The sequence below is a fragment of the Chinchilla lanigera genome, unplaced genomic scaffold (assembly GCF_000276665.1).
Source record: "Chinchilla lanigera isolate Chin_1 unplaced genomic scaffold, ChiLan1.0 scaffold00015, whole genome shotgun sequence".
NCBI lineage: Eukaryota > Metazoa > Chordata > Mammalia > Rodentia > Chinchillidae > Chinchilla > Chinchilla lanigera.
Genome location: NW_004955416.1, coordinates 11,934,038 through 11,957,827, shown reverse-complemented (window position 1 = coordinate 11,957,827; position 23,790 = coordinate 11,934,038). Strand labels below are relative to the sequence as shown.

The 23,790-nt window shown below is 48.1% G+C and overlaps 1 protein-coding gene and 1 pseudogene across 3 annotated transcripts in view; one reads left to right on the top strand and one right to left on the bottom strand.

Moving 5' to 3' along the window:
- The window catches only part of Il16 (interleukin 16), a 111,232-nt gene that overhangs the window by 29,721 nt on the left and 57,721 nt on the right, over window positions 1–23,790 (bottom strand). For all 3 annotated transcript variants that reach the window (XM_005381442.2, XM_005381443.1, XM_005381444.1), the window contains 6 exons: window positions 19,888–19,996; window positions 14,470–14,612; window positions 11,571–11,681; window positions 8,609–8,723; window positions 923–996; window positions 155–374 (listed from right to left, as the gene is read on the bottom strand). In XM_005381442.2, coding sequence (XP_005381499.1) covers window positions 155–374; window positions 923–996; window positions 8,609–8,723; window positions 11,571–11,681; window positions 14,470–14,612; window positions 19,888–19,996 — 772 coding nt within the window. The remainder of the gene's footprint in view (window positions 1–154; window positions 375–922; window positions 997–8,608; window positions 8,724–11,570; window positions 11,682–14,469; window positions 14,613–19,887; window positions 19,997–23,790) is intronic.
- LOC106148113 lies at window positions 1,470–3,580 on the top strand (annotated as a pseudogene).

Genomic DNA, 23,790 nt, shown 5'->3' with positions numbered 1-23,790 from the left:
TGGTTCTGCATGATCTCCCCTACTTTACTCTGCTGTGATCACTTTGTCAGAACCCCAACACCCATGAATCAGCACCGTGCTGCTGTTCCCCAGCTGACCCCTCCTGGGACTTGGCTGGCAAAGCACATGGCCGAGTGCCGCACCCCCACTGCACCTTTCTTCAGGGACACCTCCACCATGACTCTGTAATTGGGCTTGGCGGCGCCGGAGGGAGGCGGGGGGCTGTCCGTGGTGAAGGGGCTGCTGCCCTCCTTGGCGACACAGGTGCTGGAGCTCAGGGAGCGGCACAGCGGGGGCGACAGGTGGCCACACAGGGAGGGGGGCGCCGTGAGGCGGGTGCGAACTGTGAGCGTGAGCAGCCCCTTTTTGGCTTGCTGAAAGGAGAGAGTGGTGATGAATAACAACATCCATGCCAGTAGGTGCATAGACCAGGGCTCACTGAAGAGCAGTAAGGGGTCCTTCCTAGGGGAACGCAGCCCTCCGCGTGTGACAGATAAACATGTGTGCATTATTGGACCTATTGCACATGACACACATACATACACGCATGAATACCACACATATGACCTACTTTGTATGTACATAATATTAACATATAAACTCCAGAAAGTCTTGCACTAGATATAGCCTCAAAAATATCCTTCAGGGATGTCTGAAAACCTCAAAACCTATTAGTAAAGATCTTAGTATCAAGCATAGAGTGTTTTGAAACAGCTCTGTAAATCTTCAGGGGCTTAAATATTCCCAACAGCAGTCCTGATTTCATTATTATTTTCTCGGTAAGGTCTTTTACTAACGCTGTCCCCCCCAAGTCAGCATCACGTGAAGAACCTCACACCTTTCACCTGTGGATTTGCAGGGAGGGGTGTGCACAGGCCCTGTGGGCTCTGGGTTTGGCCTTGTGTGGATGAGAAACAGTCACCTTGAACTTCTGCAAAGCACCCTGATGCGTGAGCCCGGCCATTGATTCACCGTTGAGTTCCAGAATTTCATCGCCTGTTGGGAGAGGGAGAAACAGCAGCTAAGGATGGTGCTGGCGAAGAGGCACCGTGCTTACCTTGCCCTCCGCTCTGGGAAGGCCACTTTCTCACCCCACGCTCTCCCCGGGAGTCTGGCAGGCAGTGAGTGTGACCCTCAGGCACCGGCCTCTTCCCACTGAGATCAAGGCCTGGTTGCATCTGGTCCCTGCCTCACTCCATCCGCCCGGGACCCCCACGCCCTTGCTCCTGCCCGTCACACCCTCATGCAAGACAACCTGCACTTCCCACAGTCGTGTCTCTGGTTCCACGCAAGATCCACAATGTTTTCCTGACTAAAGTGTGCTTCTCCCACCACCCTCACCCAACACTTTCTTAATCCTCAGCCCCCATAACGTCACCCTGCTCTTATGCCCACTGCGTAGGCTGATCAGTGACCTGAGGCCAAGAGGGCTGCTCCTTGAGAAAGCAGACTCTGCTGTGTTAGAAGAGATGTTCCCAGGGCCAACTTTGGGGAAGGTCTGCAAAGTGCTCAGTACAGGTGAGTTGGTTGTGGTCTTTCCAGAATGCCGTGCAGACCCCACTCACAGAAGAGGAGAGTGAGCTCAGACAAGCTCCCAGTCACGTGGATTTAGGACGTGGATCTTTTGACTTTGAGTCTATACTCATAGGAAAGTAATGCTTTTCTCTGTTCTGAAACTCATTTTTGGGTGTACCGTGCCTTGGCCAAGGCTCCTTCCCAGTCAGGCCTGCTGGAGTTGGGAAGAACATCTCCATGAGCCCCCAGAGCAGGACCTGTGCCCCTGGCTGTGGGGTCTTGGACAGGCCTGGAAGAATGGGGGTGAACTATGCTGCAGGACGGGCCCCAGGAAGGGGATGACACCAGGGAACAGCCACAACTGTGTGGTCTCTCCAGCCTGCTTTCCTCTCCCTCCTGCCCAGATAGGATTATAGCCTCCGGGTGCAGCCAGCAGTAAAAACTCGAGTAACAAGATAAAGAACCAATTGTCTTATGGATGAATAGTGTTGGGCCCTTCCACAGCCGCTAAGATATATACAAGTATTTTTCCTTCCATTCTGCGTAGGTCCAAAAAAAGTATCAGTCATTACCGTGAAACTTTCAGAGAAGCACTTCAAGGAGTTGTATTGGAATTTAGTGGTCTAGACATTAAATTTAAAGGTGATGTGATGCCAGCCACTTACTGTGAAATTAACTTAGATAAAGAAAAGAGACATGCATATGTGTATGCTCTCAAAAACCACTACTGGTACCAGATGTACACAGATGACAACTATGTAGGGCATGGCTGGTAAAGCAGAAGATCAAGAGAAGATTACTATCTTGGATCTATAAAAAACTTGAAATAGTTTTTATTAAAGATTGAATTGTTAACATTAATCTCACTAGTACAGGAAAGGTGAATCTGGTTCAGAACACCAAAATATAGATGTCATATTCAATAAACTAGAAAAATCAGATGTAAAATCTGAAGATTGATTTGACACCTATCTTGATGTGTCCTTTGTTCAACAGTGAATTCATTGGTTTTCAATTTTCAACTCCATCATGATGATGAGCTTAATTGCAATGATTCTAATGTGAACTTTAAGAAAAGAGTATACCTGGTACAATAAAGAGGGAGAAATAAATGACGTGGACAGAGACCGAGGCAATGAATGTGGATGAAAGCAGGTGTGTAGTGATAGACGTGGACCATCCAGCCACCATTGGTGTTTTCCTCTCTCATGGGTATGGATGTCAGATATTTGCTGTGTCATTCATTATGGTTGTGATGATAGCTTTATATACAGAGAGATCAATCACTGCCCTATTTATCTACACTTCTCCATCTCCAATGGATGGTTTTTTGGAAGCAGTCAATATAGTAGACAGGGAAAAAGGAAATGGATAAAGTAGATGTTTATTGGGAAACCTCTTATCCCAGTTATGATGTGAGACACTGTCTTCATCAAGTTTATAGCCATTCGCTACCAGGCTTAAAGAGCCATTCCTTTTGGAGCGATGGCTGTGCTTGTTGCTTTTTATTTTGTTATTCTTCCTCCAAATCTTGTTGCAACGCATGGCCGACATCCACCAGGTCAGCCCAATGTCTCCTGTCCTGTCGGTGCTGTGCCTCATCCTGTACCAAGGAAAAGTGGCTGTGCAGCCCGCAGTAATTGTGTTTGCCTGGAAGAATTTTACCTTTTGGCTCGAACTCTATTGAAATGTATTTCATCTTCACATCTTTCTGGGCACAGAAGATCTATCATGCCTGTGGCTTCCTGATGCTGGTGCTGGTTCTCCTGTGCGTGTGACCATCTGTGCGGCTGTGGTTTGCACCTCCTTCCTGCTAAATGCAGAGTGTTACAGGTGCCACTGGACACGTTTTCTCTCTGCTGCACCAACTGCAATCTACTTGTATGTGTATTCCTTTTACTACTATTTTTTCAAAACGAAGACGCATGGTTTATGTCAAACCTCATTTTACTTTGGATATATAATGCTATTTAACACAGCCTTGGGGATAATGTGTGGAGCAGTTGGTTGCATGGGCACAAATACCTTTGTCCAAAAAGTCTACACTGATGTGAAAATTGATTAGAGGCCCAAGAAAACCTGGAACTTGGGATCAATTTCTCTTTCAAAAGGGTAGAACTTACGGGCTTAACTCTGGGGGCTTTGTGAGTGTCTCTTTCATGGATGGCTTAAAGTAATACCCATTTCTATTGATCCTGGGTTCTCACTGACCACTTTCCCCAACTCTTACAGCAAACACTTGGACTTGTGCAGTAGGCCTTTCTACAGTACGTGTCTGATCTTCCCCAAAACTAGCTCATTAAAGATGAAGCAGATCAGCTCTCTTCCATGAAGAGGACAAATTGTTTGTCTATAGTATTTGTTCCAATAAAACGAATAGAGGGAAAAACTGAGATGCTAAAATTTTACGTGAACAGAGAAATATTCCTGGCTCTTAATGTTTCTGTTATTGCAAAATGATGTTCCAGAAAGATTACTTTTTTCTCTCAATTTTACTGCCATTGTTGACCTATTGTGCAACATTTTTATATGCTGAATCTGGTTTCTTCTTGATCTGTCTTAGGTTTTGTTGTGTTTTTGTTCTTTGTGGAACTCTTTTTAAAACAGAATTTTAAAATATTAAATTCCACATATAATATATCTACTGTCATCTTAGTTGGGCTAACTTCCCATTTATTTATCTTAAAATTATCCGGCTACATCTTAATTCTATCTAACAAAGATACAGTCTGAAGATAAAGGTGTAGTCTCTACAGTGCAATTTACTGTACAATTAGAAGACAAAGTGTTAAATGGAAAAGAGGTTTGCTTTTACTACACATTTTAAGATTTAGGTAAAGTACATTTTAACAGAATGTCTAAAGTGATTATCATCATCCCCCAAGTTAGTCTTACATTTGGGGGAGGGGGTTTGAATGAAGGATTTACATAAAAATTATTGGAAATCAAAGGGGTGGATAGTAAGTGTATAACAGTAAGTAATGTAATATATATATTAAAAGGTATAATCATTAAAACAAAAACCTCAATGGATAGACTAGGCAGCAGATTAGATGTAGCTAGAATTAGAATTAGTGAACTGGCAGACCATACAAGGCAAAAAAGAATAAAACAGGGTGCTTTAAAGAAACATAGGGGACAGTCAAAAAGACCCCAAATACATACACCTACTAGGAGCTGTAGAAAAATGAGCTCAGTGAGATGAGAGAGACTGTATACACAGAGACAGTGACTCAGAATCCTCCTTGTTAATTTAAGGTATAGAGCTGTTGGAGTGTTAGAGCTCCTTCAGAGGAAGCACAGAGGGTTTCTTTCATGCTGGTACATCATAATGAAACTGGAGAACACCAAAGACAAAGGAAAAAGTATCTTAGAAGCAGCCAGAAGGGAAAATGGGTTCTAGAACTGGAGCCATAATTAGTGATGGCAGATTCACCACTGGCCACGGGAGTCAGTGTGAAAAGTGTTTGCACTGGACTTTCCCAGCACAGCACGAAACACAGAGAAAGTGGCCCAGTTTGTGGACTGAACAAATGGAGTGAATAGGAGAACTTGGCTTTCCATTCACATAAACATGGTTTTTTCTCTTTTGTTTGCTTGTGGGATTTTTTTTTTTTCTTTTTGGTCAGGAAATTTTATCTGAACATATATTTTTTAATGATTATACTTTTTAAAATATTTTCCCCAGAAGTTACCTTCATTCAATTCACCCAGTATTTCATTGTATTCTATGCTTATAGTTTATATTCTTTTTTTTTTTTTCACTTAAATATGATTCTAAGCGTAGTAATTCTCTGGTCTCTTTTACTTCGTTCTACCACCTCCTGTTTCTTAGGACTGGTGTTCCTCCCTTAACCCTGCTCACCACCCTGCATGGTGGCATCTTCAGATGGTGCCTGGCATCTTCACTGTGAACCCATTTCTCAAAGTATTTCTGCTTTTCTATGGGATTCCCATAGACCCTGGATTACTAGCAGTTTTCCTTTCATTTCCCCTTAGCACACAAAGGCTTCACGAGTTCAGGATTAGATCTGATATTGGTTTCCCAGCTTGCACTCAGACCCTCTGCAGAGTCTATAAATGTGCCTGTGTGCTCACATAGGACACAGGCTTTGCTATCTATTTTTTCATGAGTGATGTCTTCCCCCCTCAAGAGTCATGAACAAAGTGCTGGGCAAGGTCACAGCATTCCCTGGGGTCTCCTAGCCTTCCCTGAAGGCAGCGTGTGTCGAATCAAGGCTTTGTGTGGATTCTCAGTGCCTCACATGGACCGGAGGTCCCATCCCCCATTGCTATGTGGAGACTCAAGTCCTAGTCCCTGGCCTGAAGGGTCTACAGGAGCCCGGCAGCGCCCAGGCCACCACGCCACCAACTCAAGTTTGCCATACTTAGATATAAAGTTGCCTGCTGGTTTTCTATCAGCTGGGTATCTGTCCCCCTTTCTTTCTCTGAGCTCAGTGCTGTTTTATCCAGCATGTCTGTGTGCTGCAAACGAGCCTGGGTGTCTGGTGGGGTGTGTTCAGGTCAGGCCAGAGTAGCAGCTGCAGGAGACAAAGAGCCCTTGTCCTTTCGATCCAAGTCCAGAGGCGAGAACAGCGGAAGACAAAGGAAACACTTAGGATGTCCACAATCAGTCACGCGGGGTCGGAACTTCCTGGCACATTATTAGAACATCCCTCCCAACAGGCCTGGCTCTAGGCTCTCCTGCCCTTCCTTTCTTGGCCACAAGTGGTGAAAATCGGCCTGCGTTTTGCCAGACACATCCTACACCATTGTTTTTTGGAAGAGGAATAAAAATAAATCATCAGTAACCTTCATGTGTACAACAAACTTTTGTTGCAACCAGTGTACCCTCCCACGAGCCCAAGAGTAGATTTGAGCATTTTACTGGAGAGAGAAGTTAGAAAAGGCCGTGTAGCCCATTATCTGGGACTAGAACTGCGATTATTTATTAGCAGAAAGTTTTGGCTCATAGGAATTGTCCGTTTTTATGATTGCCATTAACTAAAGGAGCTAAAGACCCAGAAAAACAAAAGGCAACAAAATGAAGGTCGGTTTGAGAAAACTCGACTTTAGGAAAGAAAACAAAACACAATGCTCTCTTTCCTTGCTGCCTCTACCCCTCCCTGGCCCACCGTTTAAAGTCAGAAAAGCAGGAAAGCTAATGAACTGAACCGTGGCACCCTCTCTTCCTTCCCCTGGCTCCGTCTCTCGGCCTCCTTGGTCCCCCGCCCCCTCCTTTCCTGCTTCCTTCTTCCAGTGGGGAGTTCCAGCTACTTCCCAAATGCTCCTCATGCCCAAGTCGGCTTTTACCCCTCAGCCACTAAGCGGGCCCAGATTTTCACAAGTCTGCTGGACAGCGCCACCTCGTGGTCACCCGGCACTCACCGGCCTTCTGCCCCTCAAGCCTGAGCCTCTCATCTGCCTTCCTGCCCTCCGGTCTTCTCCTCCTCCTCTCTGCACCCCAGCCTCTCTCTCCAGGTGACCAAGGTCAGAAGCCTCCAGTGCCCCTTCTTTTGAGCCTCTGTCCTTTGTCTGAAGGATAACTGGCTAAAATTTTTTCCCACTCTGTGAGTTGTCTCTTTACTCTGCCGGTCATTTCTTTTGCTGTGCAAAAGTTTTTTAATAGGATGAGATCCTAGTTTTTGTATCATTTCCTATGCCATCAGGCTTTGTGTATGAAATCTTTTTTTTTATTTTAAAGAGAATAAAAAATTAAAACAATGAATTTTAAAACAAGTTGATAGGAAATCAACAATGGTTGTTATATTATATATGTTATCTTCAAAGTAGTTGTTCAGATTACCAGATATAGGCATCTAAAATTAATTTTAAAAAATTAAGCACTGACTATTTCTTTCAAAAAAACAATAGGAATTAGTAAAACATTATCTTAGCTATCTTGTATATTTCCCTTCCTTCCTTCTCTTTTCCTTTCCCTCATCCCAGTTGTTCTTTCCTATTGAGTAGTTTCTTTCCCTTTCACAGTATCTATTGTACCTTTTTAATTTTATTTACTCTTTCAGCTTCTTACACTAGGGAGACAATACAATGCTTACACATGTGGGTCTGGTTTATTTCACTCATGAGTGTGGTCTCTAGTTGCATCCATTTCCCTATAAAAGCCTCAAGTTTATCTCCCTTTATAGCTGAGTAATACTCCATTGCATAAAAATACCACATCTTTATTATCCATTCCTTAGTTGATGGGCATCTGAGTTGTTTCCAAGATTTAGCTATGACAAACTGTACTGTTCATGAAAGCTTTGCTTATTCCTATGTGTTCAAGAGTTCTGCTTATTGTCTCTTTCAGCAGATTTAATGTTTCTGTTTTAATATTTAGATCGTTGATCCATTTCAATTTTAGTTTAGTGCATGGTGATACACATGGGTCTGGTTTTAGGCTTTGGCATGTGGAAAGCCAGTTTTTCCAGCACCATTTATTAAAGAGGCAGTCTTTCTTCCAGTGAACGTGTCTGGCTCCTTTGTCAAAGATAAACTGGCCGAGTGTGTTTGGAGCTGTTTCTGCATCTTCTAATCTGTTCTGTTGCCCCTTGGGCCTGGTTTGTTGCCAGTACCATGCTGTTTTTATCACTGTAGCTTTTTGTAGTATAATTTCAAGTCAGGAATTGTAATGCCCCCTACCTTGGCTTTGTTGCTGAGAACTGATTTTGCTATTCTTGGTTTCTTCTGATGCCAAATGAATTTTCAGAATGTTTCTCCCTGCTGTGAGAAACTGAAAGAGTAAATAAGGAGTGGCTGCCTCTGCTGCCGACTCCCTGCCCTCTTAGGAAATCCAGAGAGCTCCCAAGCCAGGCCTAGTGCCCAGTAATCCCTGACCATGGGACAGACTGAGGGTGGGGAGCCCAGCCTCCAGGACAAGAAAACAGGAAGCTCACTCCAGGAAGGTGGCTGGGCCAGCTGGGAGGGGACCACATTAGAGATGGACAGCCAGTCACAACCAAGCTCTTTGGGAGCCAGGGCACACGGAAGCTGCATTCTAAAGGCTCAAGATACACTTGGCACCCGGGGTGTCTTCTATATCTAGCAACTCTGGACTCTGCTTTTGGTCCCAGAAGGATGGGGAATCTACCTTCTTGTAGCCTCCCATCAGCTGCTGCTGCTCCGCCTGCAAAGATGGTTTTGACATAAATCCCGATGGGGCCATAAATGCTGTCCTGTCCCCCAACGATGCTGAAGCCCAGGCCCTGGGGAGAGAAGAGGAGGAGGTTGTGTTTAGGGGTGGCCCGGGCATCCTGCAGGCTGCCCCAGCCCTCAGCGAGAGTCAGGAAGGACAGGTGAAAGGGAAGAGCAGTGGCCGGTGCCACCCTGGCTGGGGCTGCTGGGTGCGAGGTTCCCAGGAAGCCGTGCTCCCCACAGACCAAGGCTGGATGATCACCCCCTCTGGTTCTCTCTTCAGCTGGTGATTCTGCTCAAATCACTTCCTGCCTCTGAGCCTCAGTTTCCCCTTGTGAAGGTGACATTACTTAACTTAGAGGGTTAAGTTTAAAAATAAAATACCATATCTGGCAACAACAGCAAAGATGTCAAGGAAAGCAGGAGTACTGCAGCAGCTGCTCCCAGCACCCCCTCTCCCACCAGCGCCGCCCTTTCCAGGCTATATCCCATGCACCTCAAGGACAGGGCTCTCCTTCCCGCCCCTGCCCTGCCAGCCTCCCTGCCATCGTCCCGGGTGGCTCCCAGAGGCTGAGGAAGATGCCCTGGGATTTACAGTGGCACTGGGAGGAGAGGCCACTGCTGGGGCCACAGGCTGTCCTCGGCAGCTCGCTGCACTTTGTTGGAGACAAAGGAGCCCTTTGCTCCCCGGTGGACTGAACTGGGGCCTCCCTTAAGAGCTGGATTTTAGGCTGTGACCTCCCTGAAGCCTCCAGGTGCATCTCATTGGTCAGTGTCTTACCTTGGGAAGGTGTCAAGATACATGTTGTGACACAAAGCCTGGTCTCTGGTTCCGCTCTATGAACACCAGGCAATATCCAGTTGCTTGGCCCCCAAACTGCCCCGAAAGGGACAGTGGCCATGACAACAATATCACAGTGTGTGAGTAGGTTGTCTCAGCTAGCAGCCATGTGCACCCATCAGGACCTCACTCCTGGACCACAGGGATGGCACCACGTGTGTATCTCCTAGATGCTACAAGGTGCCAGGCAAGTAGGCACCAGGCAGGATGGCGGTGGACAGGGTGCCGCTCAAGGTGACAGTGGCAAGGGTGTCAGGATGAGAGAGACACAGAGTGCCGGAGTAGCACAGTGTGAGGTAGGGTGGTTTTCAGGCTCTGCCATGGGCCCTTGGCCTTGGGCTTCCCTAGCCCTAGAAAGACAGATGGCACACAGTGCAGAACAAGGTCAGGGGCCAGGAAGTCGGGGTCACTGTTGTGGGCCAGCTGCTCACTCAGTGACCTTGGCCAGTCCTGTGTCCTCCCCAACCCTCATCTTCACAACTGGAGGAGATTCCTACAGGGCTGCTGTGGGCCCTCACACAGGAATAGGTCATGGGTTGGTGCAGTCCTGCAACATGGTTTTGACTCTGTCCCAAGCCCCCATGGGCCCCACCCTACCCCCAAGCTCCAGTACCACAGCCACTGTCATCCTGCTCACCCTAGAGAGACCTTCAGTGAGCATAGCTGAGGATCACCCTCCTTTCCTGCCTGATGTGCCGGGCTTCTTACAGCAAATAATGTGTTCCTGTTTCCTCCCAGGCCCAGAAGATGATGTGTTGAATGCACCTTATAATCAAAGCCATTTTTGTCCTATTTTCATGAGTTTGGAGCCCTTTATCATTTTTATTTCCTTCGATCATTGTCCAAAAAAAATTAAACATCAAGTTGTTAAAAGTACTTCTGCCTAAATTCAGGGTATAGGGAAAGCACTATGATTTACTAATCAGAAAGTGGGGCTGTCCAAGAAAGTCTTCTTGTTTCAGCTTCCCAGAGTGCTGGGATAACAGGTCTGCACCACTATGCCTGGCTAGATCTGATTTTTTCCCTCCTGCTGAGTTCTCACAAGGAGCTGGAACAGGAGGGGCCAGAAGAAAAAAGGACTCCTCTGAAAGACCATAACACCAATTAAATCCCTGCCTCACACCACACACCAAAATGACATTAGATACCAGTAGGTAAAAGAAATCAGCCTTTGATTATTTCTGCACCCAGGTGGCTTGAGCAGGTGTGAGGACTTCATAGGACCTGGCTGTGTCTGTCCTGTTATTTTAGGAGTAGATTACCTCAAGTACAATGCTGCATGGTTAGTGGACAGCACAAAGGGATATTTGGAATGCTCCCTGTGCTGATACCTTTCTTCTCTCCTTTGACATTGGGGAAGTTGTCTCATCATCTGAAGACAGGCAGTTAGTTCTGAGTGTGCAGGAAGCTCCAACTGATGATAAAAGCCATTACACATTATTGTCTCATCCACACACAGCAGGGAGCGTGCACACACGTGTGTGTGTGTGTGTGTGTGTGTGTGTGTGTGTGTGTGTAAATTTGTACATGTACTGACATAGCAGAGTTATGAATAGCAGAGTGGGATTAGGACCCCTAAATCTTTGTCCACAGGGTTTGTGTATCTGGTAAGACTTAGCCTTGAAAAACATCGTGCTAAGAAGGAATTGGGCCACAAACTCAGAGAGTACTAAGGCAGCTGGTGGGGAGTGGGATGCTGGGCAGAAAATGATCACTTTGTCCAACCAGTAGAGTGTGTGGTGATGTATCCAGGCGTGGTGGCACATTCCTGTAATCCCCACATCCTCAGAAGCTGAGGCAAGAGGATCTCAAGTTTGATCCCAGCCTGAGGAACTTAGCAAATTTTTGAGAAGTTGTCTCAATAATAATAGAAAAATTTTAAAGGCTGGGGATGTAGCTCAGTGCTAGGCCCTGGGTTGAATTCCCAGACACACACACACACACACACACACACACACACACACGCAGAATCCTGTGCACTAGTCCTCTCCCAACATGCTGAAGTGCCAGCAGCTTCATCCCACCCCTCCCTTGGTGCAGCGCTGTCCCAGCCCCACCAGCAGTGGCCCTTGCCTACCTTAGCCTGGCCCTTCATCAGCACGATGTTTGAGATCACAGAAGCCTGCAGGCCCCCTGACGGCTGCCCAAGCTGAGCTGTGCTCAGTGACCGCGTCGGCCTCGATGTGCCCTGAAAGGGGGACAGGTGGCAGTGAGTGTGGCACAGGAGGGAGGAGGACCAGCCTCAAGGCGGAGCACAGGATGAAGGAGGTCAGGGGATCCTGTGGCACAGGGGCAGCCCTGTGTCCTCACAGGCCCGCAGTGCCAGCTCTGGAGGAAGCAGGTGGAGGGCAACTTCCCAGCCCATGCGCCCAGGGAAGGAGAGTGATGAACACAGGGGGGTGGGCAACAGGGAGGAACCCAGAGCCCCAGGACCTTGCCATGTGAATCCTGGCAGCGGGTAGCTCCTTGCCCCGGAGAAATGAAGGATGGCAACTACACATGTGCTCTCTACCATGAGCAGCTGCCCAGTGAAGGGCAATGCCACCTGTTGGTTAGAGCTGAAACTTAGGAGCCCCCTTGGGGAAGTGATTTCACCCACTTGTGCCTCAGTTTCCCCCACTGTAAGAACATCATTGCAAGTGTGGAGCAGAGCCTGGCACACAGGAAGTGCCTTACAACTGTTCCCTGTCCCTGTTCATGCTCTTGTATCCTGAGGCATGGATAGACATCCGCACACCGGCCAAAGCAGACACATCGGCCCTGTGGGAATCCAGGTAGCTGCACAGGCCCTTCTCATGGAGATCTGAGATGCTGTGAGGCAGGGCTGGGAGCCCTGGTGGCCGACGCCCAAGCCACTCTGTCCCCCTGAGCCAGGCAGAGGAGGCAGGACCACCTGTGTTCACATCCTGCCATCCCACTACCTGCAACTCAGGTGACCCTGGAGGCACTGAACTCCTGTGAGCTTTGGGGTCTTCACATCTAGAGACAGGGTGGAGAAAGCACATGCCTCTTTGGAGGCACTTTCTTGGTCAGACAGCTCTCTGGGTGATAGTTTAATACAAGCATCCACGGAGAGCACAGCCCGTGACCGCACACAGGGGAGCTTCCGTGCCATCACTGCTGGCCACCAGCTCCTCCTGGGAACTCTCTTCCTCTTGCCAGCTTGCGGCCGCCCAACGCTGGCTGGGTGATCCGTGAGGGACCCACAAACGCTCCAGGCCCTGGAGCCCCCAAGGCCATTGCAGACCACACTCTTCTTTCTCTGCTGCAGAAGGGGCCCTCTGGGACCACGCTGCTCCACCTCCTGTGGAGGGCTGCTGAGTGGACCAGACAGAGCTGGGGGCATCTGAGCTGGTTCATTCAATGTGTCAACTTGACTAGGCCGAGGGTGCCAGATACTTATCAGACATCTGTGTGTGTCCAGGAAGATGCTTTGGAACGAGATTAGTATTTAAATCAGCAGACAAAACAGATGTCCCCCAGACAGGCCTCACCCAATCAATTGAAGGCCGAACAGAGCAACAGGGCTGACTGCCCGCTGAGTGAGTGAGCCCATGCACCAGGACCCCACTGTTGCCTTGCTGTTCTGGGTCTTACGCCTGCAGGCCTTGGACAGAAACTGCCCATCAGCTCTCCTGGGTCCCCAGCTTGCTAATCCATCCTGAAGATCTTCAGACTTTCCCACCTCCTCAGTGAGCTAATTTCTTATAATTCCTCTTCGCTTCACCAATGGGACAGGTTCACCTGTGTGGGGTGCAGATGCAGCCCTCGGCCCCTAACCACACCTGTGACCTGCAGCTGGCTGAGTCCACAGGTGCAGGACCCACAGAAGCGGAGGGTGCTGACTGCGCGATGCAGTCCCTACTTCGGTTCTCCGCAGACTCCTAACTGACACGGCATCCAAATGCCCCAGACCTGTGGGAGGCTAAACCAGTGGAGGCACTGGTCAGGGAGCAGCAGTGCCCCTCACTAGAATGAGACTTTGCTAGGCGGAAGTATCTCCTTGGTCTTTCCCGCTCGCTCTCCAACTCCAAGTGGCAGCCGCCTGCCTCCCAGGACCATCTATACCCTATGCCGGCTTGGGCAGGGGGCACCGGAAGAGAGGGACAGGTGCCTCTTGCAGGACATCTGGGAAAACAAGCAGAGGGATAGGGAGGGATTCCAGCGGGGGGACAGCGGGGAAGGTGGGGCTGGGTCTCTAGAGACACAGGGAGAGAGAAGCAGTGACTCCGTGACGGAGGGTGCTGCATGACCCGAGCAGCAAACAGGGCCCCGGGAAGCAGTCACTGCCCGAGGCAGGGAGAGGACAGGCGGGTGTCCCGGGCAGGCTGGGGACATGCACAGGGGACTTTGTGCTTTACATCCATTTGGCGCCAGTCTGAAAGCCAGGTCCCAAGCTCGGAGGGACAGGGACTGGGGGCCGTACAATACTTGGCTCAAATTCTGGCCCCCTGGATGTGCCCATGTATGAGCGTATGGGGTTCGCACCTCGCCACAGCCGTGTGCTGCTCCCTGGGAGGCGGGGCCAGCCGTACAGGCCTCACTGTAACAGCTGGTGACAGTGCTGGTAAAGTCAGTACCAGGTCAGGGGCTGTGTTAACCACACGGACTTTGGACCGGACTTCACCTGCTAGCCCGGTGACTTCTAGGCAGTGTGAGTGGGCATAAAGTCCCCAACTCCGCCAACCTCAGTTCCCTCATCTACTGCCCAGGGTCACTGCACATGCAAGAAAGGGGCCCACGGGGAGCCTCAGCCCAGCGCCCGGTGTGCCAGCCCTGGTTCCCGGTGATCGCCAACGGCACAGAGGCAGCAGCAGTTGCGAGTGCGTGGCACAAGGGGGCGCCCATTCGCCCCCGTGTGTTCTTGCCTAAGGCGGTTCTTTGCTACTCAGCCGGCCCTCTACTCTGCAGGGGCCTCAGGACCGCACAGGCTAGCCCCAGGCCCCTGCTCCCCAGGCCCCCCACGCCAGTCTCACCGCAGCCTTTCCTGCAGGCCAGTCCAGCTGCTGCGAGAGGGACTTCCTGTCGCTGCAGAGGGCGCGCGGCTGCCTGTCTGTGGAGGCTGCGGATTTCCTCGTCATGGGAAAGTCGCTCTCGCCTGTGCAATACGGGTTAACACCTAAACCAAGAGAAAGACGCAGAATTCATGTGTGCTTCCAAACGGCAAAGCTCGACGAGGGACAAAACAGCACCCGCCAACGGCCAAGCCCCTCATTCCCAGGCAGCTGCGTGGGCACGGACATTCGCACCATGCCAGGTGCGCGGGGCCACCGCAGATGTGGGCATCATTTGCCCCCCGTGCGTGCACGCCGTCCTGCGGGGCAGACAGCTCTCCCTTTACCTAGACCCAACCCGGGGCTGGCGGGCACCTCCTACCAAGGAAACCACAGACGCAGGCGGGGCTGCCAACCACAGAGAGAGGAGGGGTCAGGGAGGGCACGGGACACATAACACAGAGCCAGTGGCCTCGCAGAGAGGACTCGGCAGGGGCTCCTCCAGCCTCCGGGACAGACACCTCACACCCAGACGCTCCCCTCCCGCTCAATGCTTCATTCCTTTGGAGCTAAGAAACTGCAGTCTCCAGCTCCTCTCGGTGGGATCCCGGTTTTCCTTTCCGCCAACCAGAAACTCTGCTCTGCCACTGCAGGCAGCTGGAAAAGCCTTGAAAGATGGTCTGATTTAACCTAGGGTCTAGAGCAGTGCTTCCTGGCTGAAATGCATTGTTAGCCACAGAGGCAACTGAAGGTTTTCCAGTGGCTGCCAGGCACGGAAGTGCAAGCCTGTAATCCCAGCTACATGGGAGGCTGAGGCAGGAGAATCTCAATTTGAGGCCAGCAAAGGCAACTCAACATAAGGAGACCCTGTCTCAAAATTTAAAAAACATTTAAAAGAGCTAAGGATATAGCTCAGTGGTAGAGTGCCTCTGGGTTTGATTCCTCAGTACTGAAAAAAGGAAGGAAGGAAGGAAGGAAGGAAGGAAGGAAGGAAGGAAGGAGGGAGGGAGGAAACTGTGAGGAACACCTTAAAAAAATAAAAAGAAGCATGTGAGAAAAATGTTAATGATATATTTTATTCATCAATATGTCTAAACTTATTTTCCATATGTCAATAATACATGAGAACAGGAATAAGATTCCCACATCATTTCCCCCATACTCAACCCTCACATTTGTGTCACCTCCATTTCCTGCACTCCCCACGGGGGGAGGAGGGCTGCATGTGGCCCAGAAAGGGGCGGGGTTTCCCAGTGTCCCTGAGCTCCTGCAGACAGGCTTTGGTGGATGGTTCCACAGAGGGAAAGGTGAGATTTGTGTGGCTCTGAGGACATGGGGGATGAACCGAGGCTTAGGGTCTGCTGCTGTGATTAGGACGGGAAAGGCCTTCGATTGTTCATAGGCCAAACAGAGGACGCCCCCAGCCAGGGTGGATGAGAAGAAAGAGGACGGAGGCTCCTCAGGACTCTTCCCCGAAGCACAGCTTGTGACCCACGGGGACCAGCCACTCTGCTCCCTGGGAACTGGGAGGGACAGGAAGGCAAAGAGCTCAGAATCCCCACAGGTGAGGATGTGGGATCACAGGCCAGGGTGGAGCAGAGACCAGAGGTTACCGTGGCCTACGCTGGCAGCACCGTTTGTGTGGCTGCTCCCCAGAAGGCCGATCTCAGGGCCCTGCTGACGGTGCAGCATGATGGGTCCGACCTCTGGGGCTGTCAAGCTCTCTAGGCCACAGAGCAGCCCCTCCTTGGCCCTTCAGGACCCTGCAGGAGAACGGTCCTCACTCCTCACTCCTGGATGGCTCCAGCCCAGGGCAGTGCAGGTGACTTGGGGTCAAAGTTGTCACTCCAGGGAGGGTCACACAGCAGACAGGGTGACCACAGCAGAGTCAGTGTGCAGCCTGCTCAGGCCACACCCAGCTCCGCCTCTGCCTGCTGTCCAGCAAGCCTTGCCCTCTGGGGACCCCATTCCTGCCTTGGCTGGATCTGCACAGGCAGGGAATTAACACAGTGTGGGTCCCCAAACCCTGGCCCTCCAGGTGCTCCTCTCTATGTGCGTCCTGGCCACCAAGAAATACACCAAAGCCACCCTTCAGAGGGACACTGAGGGACAGCAAGGGACACCAGCCAAGCCTTCATCACTGAGTGAGTTCTACAAAGTGGTTATTAATCCAATGCAGAACCCAAAGTAAATTTTGAAAGAGAAGCTATCTATTGGGAAGACTGTATGGTAATAAGTGTGCAATTTAAGGTCAAATTGAATTTTCAAATGGAAAAAGGAATTATATCTGCATAATACTATTTTTAAGTTCCCCATCTCTCACTAGGGGAATAATTTAGAAAATTTATTCTCAAGTATTAATTACATTTAATGCACTTATTCATTTAAACTTAAGGAAAACCAGAAGTAGAAACAATCACTGAATAAATCTTACAAATCACTGCAAAACTTACACACACATAACGAGGCAGAAGACAAATGAATGCTTAGTTACCACAGGCATTGTGAGAGAGAAGCAAGATAAAGTATGATAAAGGGTAGGCAAGAAATGATCACAAATAACATTAGTCATCAGCTAGTATTAGAAAAAAACTACATCTCATATCATATCAAACACTGAAAATAAATTACAGATAGATCAAGTTTAGGATGAAAAGTCATTCAAAAGTTAGAAGAAAGGGCTGGGGATTTAGCTCAGCGGCAAAAGTGCCTGCCTGGCAAGCGCAAGGTCGTGAGTTCGGTTCCTGGTACTGGAGGAAAAAAAAAAAAAAGTTAGAAGAAGATATAGCCACAGATTTAATAGTTCTTGGAATGTGGAAGAAACTTTTCCATTGAAAAAGAAAGGATCAATAAATTGGATTTAATAAAGTTTAAAACATCTTCACATAAACAAAAATAACAAATTGGAGAAAGTATTTTTAACAAATGTGACTGTCAGATATCAATTTAACCAAAGTAATGATAAGATAATAATCACCTCATAGGAAAATAGGCAAACTCACCCAAATCAAAATAAACCAAAGAGGAAGCCTTGAACTCCACCTGCATCTGGGACTGCACTGTGGCTTTGTCTCCCCTTGTTTTATGAGCAGCGGGTCAGCCGTGCTGTGGGCCTGGCAGGAAGGGCGCTCGGCTGGGCCAGGCTGGTGAATCCTGAATACAGGGCCTGAATACAGGGCCTGGTGCCCGGGTGGGCAGAGGCAGGAAGAGAGGCAGCCAAGGGAGGCTGGCAGCTGTTACCCACCCATGGCCTGGAGGGCAAGTGGAGGAATTGTGTTAGCAGAGCCCAGTGAGGCCAGATCCAAGGAAATCGGCACATCCTGGGAGGATTTATGTCACTGGTGGAGCCACAGCTACCGCCCACACCAATGCAGAGCAGGGAGGAGGGAGCAGTCAGCCTCCTGCGGGTGCCTCAGGGACCACAGCAACAGAAATTAGGGCAGCCAGGGACCAGGTGACACATCTGCATGGCCAACCCCAGGGTAGGAGCAGGGGTGGTTGCAAGGGTAAGCGACTTGTCACCTTCAGAGCTTGCGACACAAACAGCCCCAGCATGCAGGGCTCCTGCCAGCTGGAAAGAATTACTTTTGAACATGGCTGCCACATTTTTGCTTTACAAAGAGTCCTACAAGTTGTGTGACTGGTCCAGGTGCCATCGAGGCAGACAGGAGCAGCAAATGGCTGGGAAGTGGGGACTGGAAAAAAGCTGCGGAGCAAATAGTTTTTAAAAAGTATAACCCAGTGTGGCCTGTGATGGAAGAAACAGGCATCCTACCCGCCGCTGAAAGAATATTAACTGCTAAAATGTGGCAGTGCAGATCCAAAGCCTTAAACTATACCTATGTTTTGACCCCAAATTCCATTTCTAGGAAAATATGCTAACAGGGAAAAAAGTTAAAGTTTAAAATAAAAACTAATCTAAAAATGGTAGATTATTAAGTGCAGAACTGCAAATTCTACTGCAGAATACTATGAGACAAAGAGATTTTAAGAGACTTTCCTGAAGCACACAGACAAATAGTTCCAGGAGCAGGGTACAAACCCAAGTGCAGTGACCTTGAGTGTGTGACCTCTCAGTCTCACAGTGGCCCCAAGGACTCCAGGTCCAGGGCTCTGCATGGATGCCAAAGCCTGGCTGGGGATGCTCTTTTGTTCCTCACATAAAATAACGCAGGGTCTGCACATAACCCTACACACCCTCCTGTGACTTCATATCATATCTCCATCACTTGTAATACCCAATGTGATTTAAATGCTGCACCAATAGTTACTATTCGGTATTATTTAGGAGATAATGACAAGAAAAAATCTGCACATCTTCAGGGCAGATGAAATTTTTTCAAATATTTCCTATCCACAGATACAGAGGGCCACCTGCATTTCTGTTAAGGGTTCATCATTAACTCCAGCAAAACTCATGTACAGACTCAGCTCTTTGGTCTCAGTGAAAAACAGAGACTACCTTAAATGCCTAACAGGAGGAAGTTGGTTAGTGACATTGTGTGTATTCATGCAATGAAATACGATATAGCCACACACAGAAAAAGAAAATGGAGTTTCTGGCCAGGTGTGGTGATGCACACCTGTAATACCACCACTTGGGAGGCTGAGGCAAGAGGATCTCCAACAGTATGAGGCCACAGCCTGGGCCACATAGTGAATTCAAAGCTAGCCTGAACTACATAAAGAGACCCTGATTCAAAAAACCTAAATAAATATATAAATAAATGAACACTTTTGAAAATAGAGAGTTTTGGAAGACATGAGGTAAAGATACAAATATGTGTTTATATGTGTGTGTTTTCTACATAGGAACCTGTGGAGATACCTGGAAATGCTAATATACATTATCTCTAATATTGTAATGTGAAAGGACTTTAGATTGTTCACATTTTCCTGACCTTGTTCAGATGAGGTAGGGGGTGGCACAAGGACAAGTAAATAGCAGGCAGCTGCAGGGCAAAGAACGGAGAACCCAGGCAGAGCAGGAAAGACTACATCAACCTCTCCGAAAACCGGCAGCTCACCCTGTGCCCCTAGAGCCCTGGACGTGCGCAAACCTAAAAGTAGCTCGCTGTGGCAGCGTCCTGCCTCATTTGCTTGCTTGAGGTTCTGACCTCCAGGGTGGGCTTGACACATTGACACTTCCTCTAAAAACTTTCTGTGGTCAAAACTCCCGCTTCTGGCGGGTGGGCTGAGTCAGGTACCCCATTGGACCAAGACTTCCAGCCATCCCCAGCCACAGATCCTCCCATAAGCCTGGATCTTAAGAGACCCCGTGCCTGCCCCAGTGGGCTGTGAGAGCTCCCGGGCCACTCCCCCCTGTGGAGTCCACTTTCACTTGCTCTCGCTTTTAATAAACTCTACTCTTGTTATTCCTTCTGAGCGGCAGCCACTTACTGGTGGAGTTGCTGCGAGCCCTCTGGTGGCAGCCTCTAGGAAACAGGAAGTTACCGCTCAGCGCTTCTGGCTTCCCAGGCTTTTCTCTAGAGGACGCGGCGGATGAGTCCTGAAAAACAATTTCCATCGTTTGTTCAGCAAATCAGTCAGAAAAGAAAAGTGCATTTGGAGATATGAGAGTCCAGCAAGGACCCCAGAAGCACTCATTGGACTCTTTTGCTCCCCACAAAAGGACAGGCACTGCGAAGCAGAGAACGTGGGTTGACGGTCATCACATTCATAAACATACACTCTCATTTAATAAACTTATTGAACAAGCAGCTGTTACATAAATACTCAACTAATGCACCAAGTACTGAACGCATACCCCAGCCCTTAAGGTCAGGTTCTTCCTTAGACAAGAGGGCAGAGCTGGGAACAGGCTGACAAAGACACTGACCTCGGGCAAATGGCATTTGTAATTACAGAGAAAGATGTTTGCAGTGAAGAAAAGAACTAGAGGGACATGAACAGGAGGCCAGAAGCTCTGAGTTACAGATGATGATAAGTGTGTCACATCATCCTAGAGCCTGTTCAAAACGTTTGTTGAATGAATGTCACACAGATTTTTAAATATGAACCATCCTTGCAGTACCATATTCTTCTATTGTGATTTCATTATATTGCTGATTTTTATCTGTAAAAAGTTAAATTAGGGCTTTAAAAAAAGGAAGACTCACTAAGTTAATTTTACTTACAGTTCTCTTATTCTTTTTCTACTTACCATACTGAGCAAATTTTCGTGCCTTATCTGTTAGACTACTAATTTCCATTGTGTTGAGTTTGTAAGTGCCACATTAAACAGCATATTGGAGCTCCTCCTCCATCAGGCTCAGAGATGGCACAGAAGGCATCTGATCCTCCCTTGTGTAAGGGGAAAATCGGAGGCAATTTCACTCCCTTTCCTCCCCTGCAGTTTTAGGAAGAGAGGGTCATGTGGTGGGGGGTGGTAATGAGGATGAAGGTATCGCTTTTCTTCTCTTCCTGGGACTGTTATTCTGTTTTATAACTCTGTTGGCTACAAAAATCTTAACTTAATTTCTGTGTTATTTTGGTTTCATAACTTACTGCCATCATCCTCCAGTGTGTGTGTGTGTGTGTTTGTGTGTGTGTGTGTGTGTGTTCCTTCAGGAAAGCTGTGAAGTGTGATTGAGAAATACAGTGAGTATTTAAAAAAATATACTCCTGTAAAAGATACATTGTCACTAGTTCTCTTCAAAATACTCGCCCTCATCTTAAACACACTTATCTCATTGTTCTCGGCAGTTTCTGAAGAAGTTCTGGATGTCCTCTTTTGTGAGTGTCTTAGATGCACTGTCCCGACTGTCTGAAGGGATTCAAAATATGTACCTTTCATGGTTATCTTGACTCTAGGAAGACCCAGAATTCACACAGCACCAGATCTGGGGAATAAAGTGCATGAGGACTCACCATAATGTGTTTATGAGTATGCCTTTCTGCTGGATGGCCCTGGGCAGCAGCATTCACCTTATCTCTGACCACATCTTGTAAAGACATGAAAGAGGCTTCCAGAACTTCTCCCAAAAGTGGCAATACTGTAATGGTGGCATAAGTGTATTCCAAGCACAGGAGAATGAATCATGGCAATGTGCATTTTACAGGAATTAATGTTTAATGGAAACATTCACCAAGTATTTTGATCACACCTCATTTTGGGTAGAAAGTTCTCTAAGCACACAATGTGGTTGTCACATTTGAACAAACAGCTGAGTTTGAACTCTTTGGATGTTAACTCCTGGACCTCAGCCAGCAGATGGCTCAAAGGTCTCGTGGGACTTAGTGGTCCAATACAGAGTGTGGGGGGCACCCAACATGCTCCTTTTAACTGACTTGAGCACCCTTTCAGAGGGTGGGTTGGCAAGGTGGACTCCTATATGCCAAGCAGGAGCAGGCTCCAACAATTTGTGTGGTTCCCAGCATAGGGGGAGGATCTACTTCCTTCTCACTGTGCCCCATGCCCTACCAACACCTCCAGCCCTGCCATGATGAGCAGGATGGCATCAGGCACTCTACCAACTGCCCCACATATTTTCCAGGCTTTTCTTTCCCTGGGGTCAATGGCAAGTGGTCAGTGCACTCTCACCTGCACTGCATCATGCAGAGGTTCTCTTGGGGTCCAGAATGTGGCCAGCTCCTTTCTATGGTACCCTATTCTACAAGCATTTTTATCTATTTGCATTTTCCTTTTGAATTTTGGTAGAAATTTCTAACAGGTGGAGAAGTTAATCAGGTATACTCAGTAGTAGTCTGAAGCCAGATGTCCATTTGTATCCTTTCAAGTGAAAAAAACTCCCTGAGTTCTGATGCAGGGGACCCCACAAGAAACCATACAACAATCCCCTTTGATTTCTAATGCAAGTCAGTGTTTAAAATCAGAAGATTCATCCTGGCTGGCTCACAGACACTCATCCTTCTTTGCAGCAGCAGATGGTGCTATATTAACTCGAACCAAATTATTTATCTTCAACCAGGCTAGCCCAAGAAATCCTCTAAAAGGAGAGAGTTGGGCCTGTATAGAAGGAGGTTCAGTTGAGTATCTGATATAAAGACTTCTTGTTTCTTTATACAATGTTATATTTTAATGGTATTTCTTAATTACAGTAGCCTGGTGAGGTCAAGTACCAATTCTAATTTCAAAACTTCCCTCTGGCGTTATTTCCTTTTCCTCATGTGCCCTTTGAGGCTGGAAGTAAGTGACACAGTGTGACTTTGGAAACTGCTGAGAGGCCACCAAACACAGCAGGACACAGCCATGCACCGGATTGGTCTGCTTGTCTGAGGGTAAAACTTACAAAGCACTCTTGAAATGGATAGTTCCCTAAAATATTTAGTAATATGAGAATAAGTAAGTCAGGCACATGCAAGCATCTTCAAAACATGACAAGAGGATACTAAGCATCTTTAAAATAATGCTTCTAGGAAGCCTCTGTGAGCTGTCTGGGACCCTGAGAACTCTTGTTCTGCTCCCCACCATCATGAGGATCCTCAGTCCCAGGAAGACTCAGTGAGCTGTCTGGGAGCCTGAAACCCCATGCTCTCTGCCCTCACTGCCACCATCACTATGAGGACCCAAGATCCTGGGAAGCCACAGTGAGCCACCTAGGAACCCAAAACCCTGTGCTTCACTTCCCACTGCCCTTGCAGAAATGACCCTGGGTCCTGAAAAGACTCAGTTTGCTTTCTGGGAACCCAAAACCCTGTGTTCTACCCCCCAACGGCCACTGCAGAAAAGACCCTGGGTCCCAGGGAGCTTCAGTAAGCTGCCAGGAGCCCAAGACCACATGCTCTGTTCCAGCTGCCATTACAGGAACAACTTTGAGTCCTGAGAAACCTAGGGAGCCTCAGTGAGCAGCCTGGGAGGGCTGAGATGCCATGCTCCACCTCCCACTGCCACCACACGAATGACCTTGAATCCCAGGAAACTGAGGGAGCTTTGAAAATGACAAAAGGAAGGAGCAAAATGCAATCTCAGCTCCCCACCCCACCCAGAGCAAGTTCAGGAAGCATCAACATGGGAGAACATGGAAGTCATACACCTGAAATTTCTGAAATGATAGTAACTGAAGTAAAGAACCAATTACATCAAGCTATAGAGGAAATCAGATCAGAAATAACTGCTCAGATAAAACAAGAAATAACAACCATAATGAAAGAATTCCTTAGCTTATCAAACGAAGATATAGATATTTTTAAAAAGGAGCACAGAAAAATGATGGGGACCTTGAATGAATAGTACAGGAAATAACTAGAATGCATGAAATAGATATTCAGGAAATTAAAAGTTCCATTGAAAGCTGGCAAAGCTGCTTGAACTACACAGAAGGTAGACTTTCAGACCTTGAA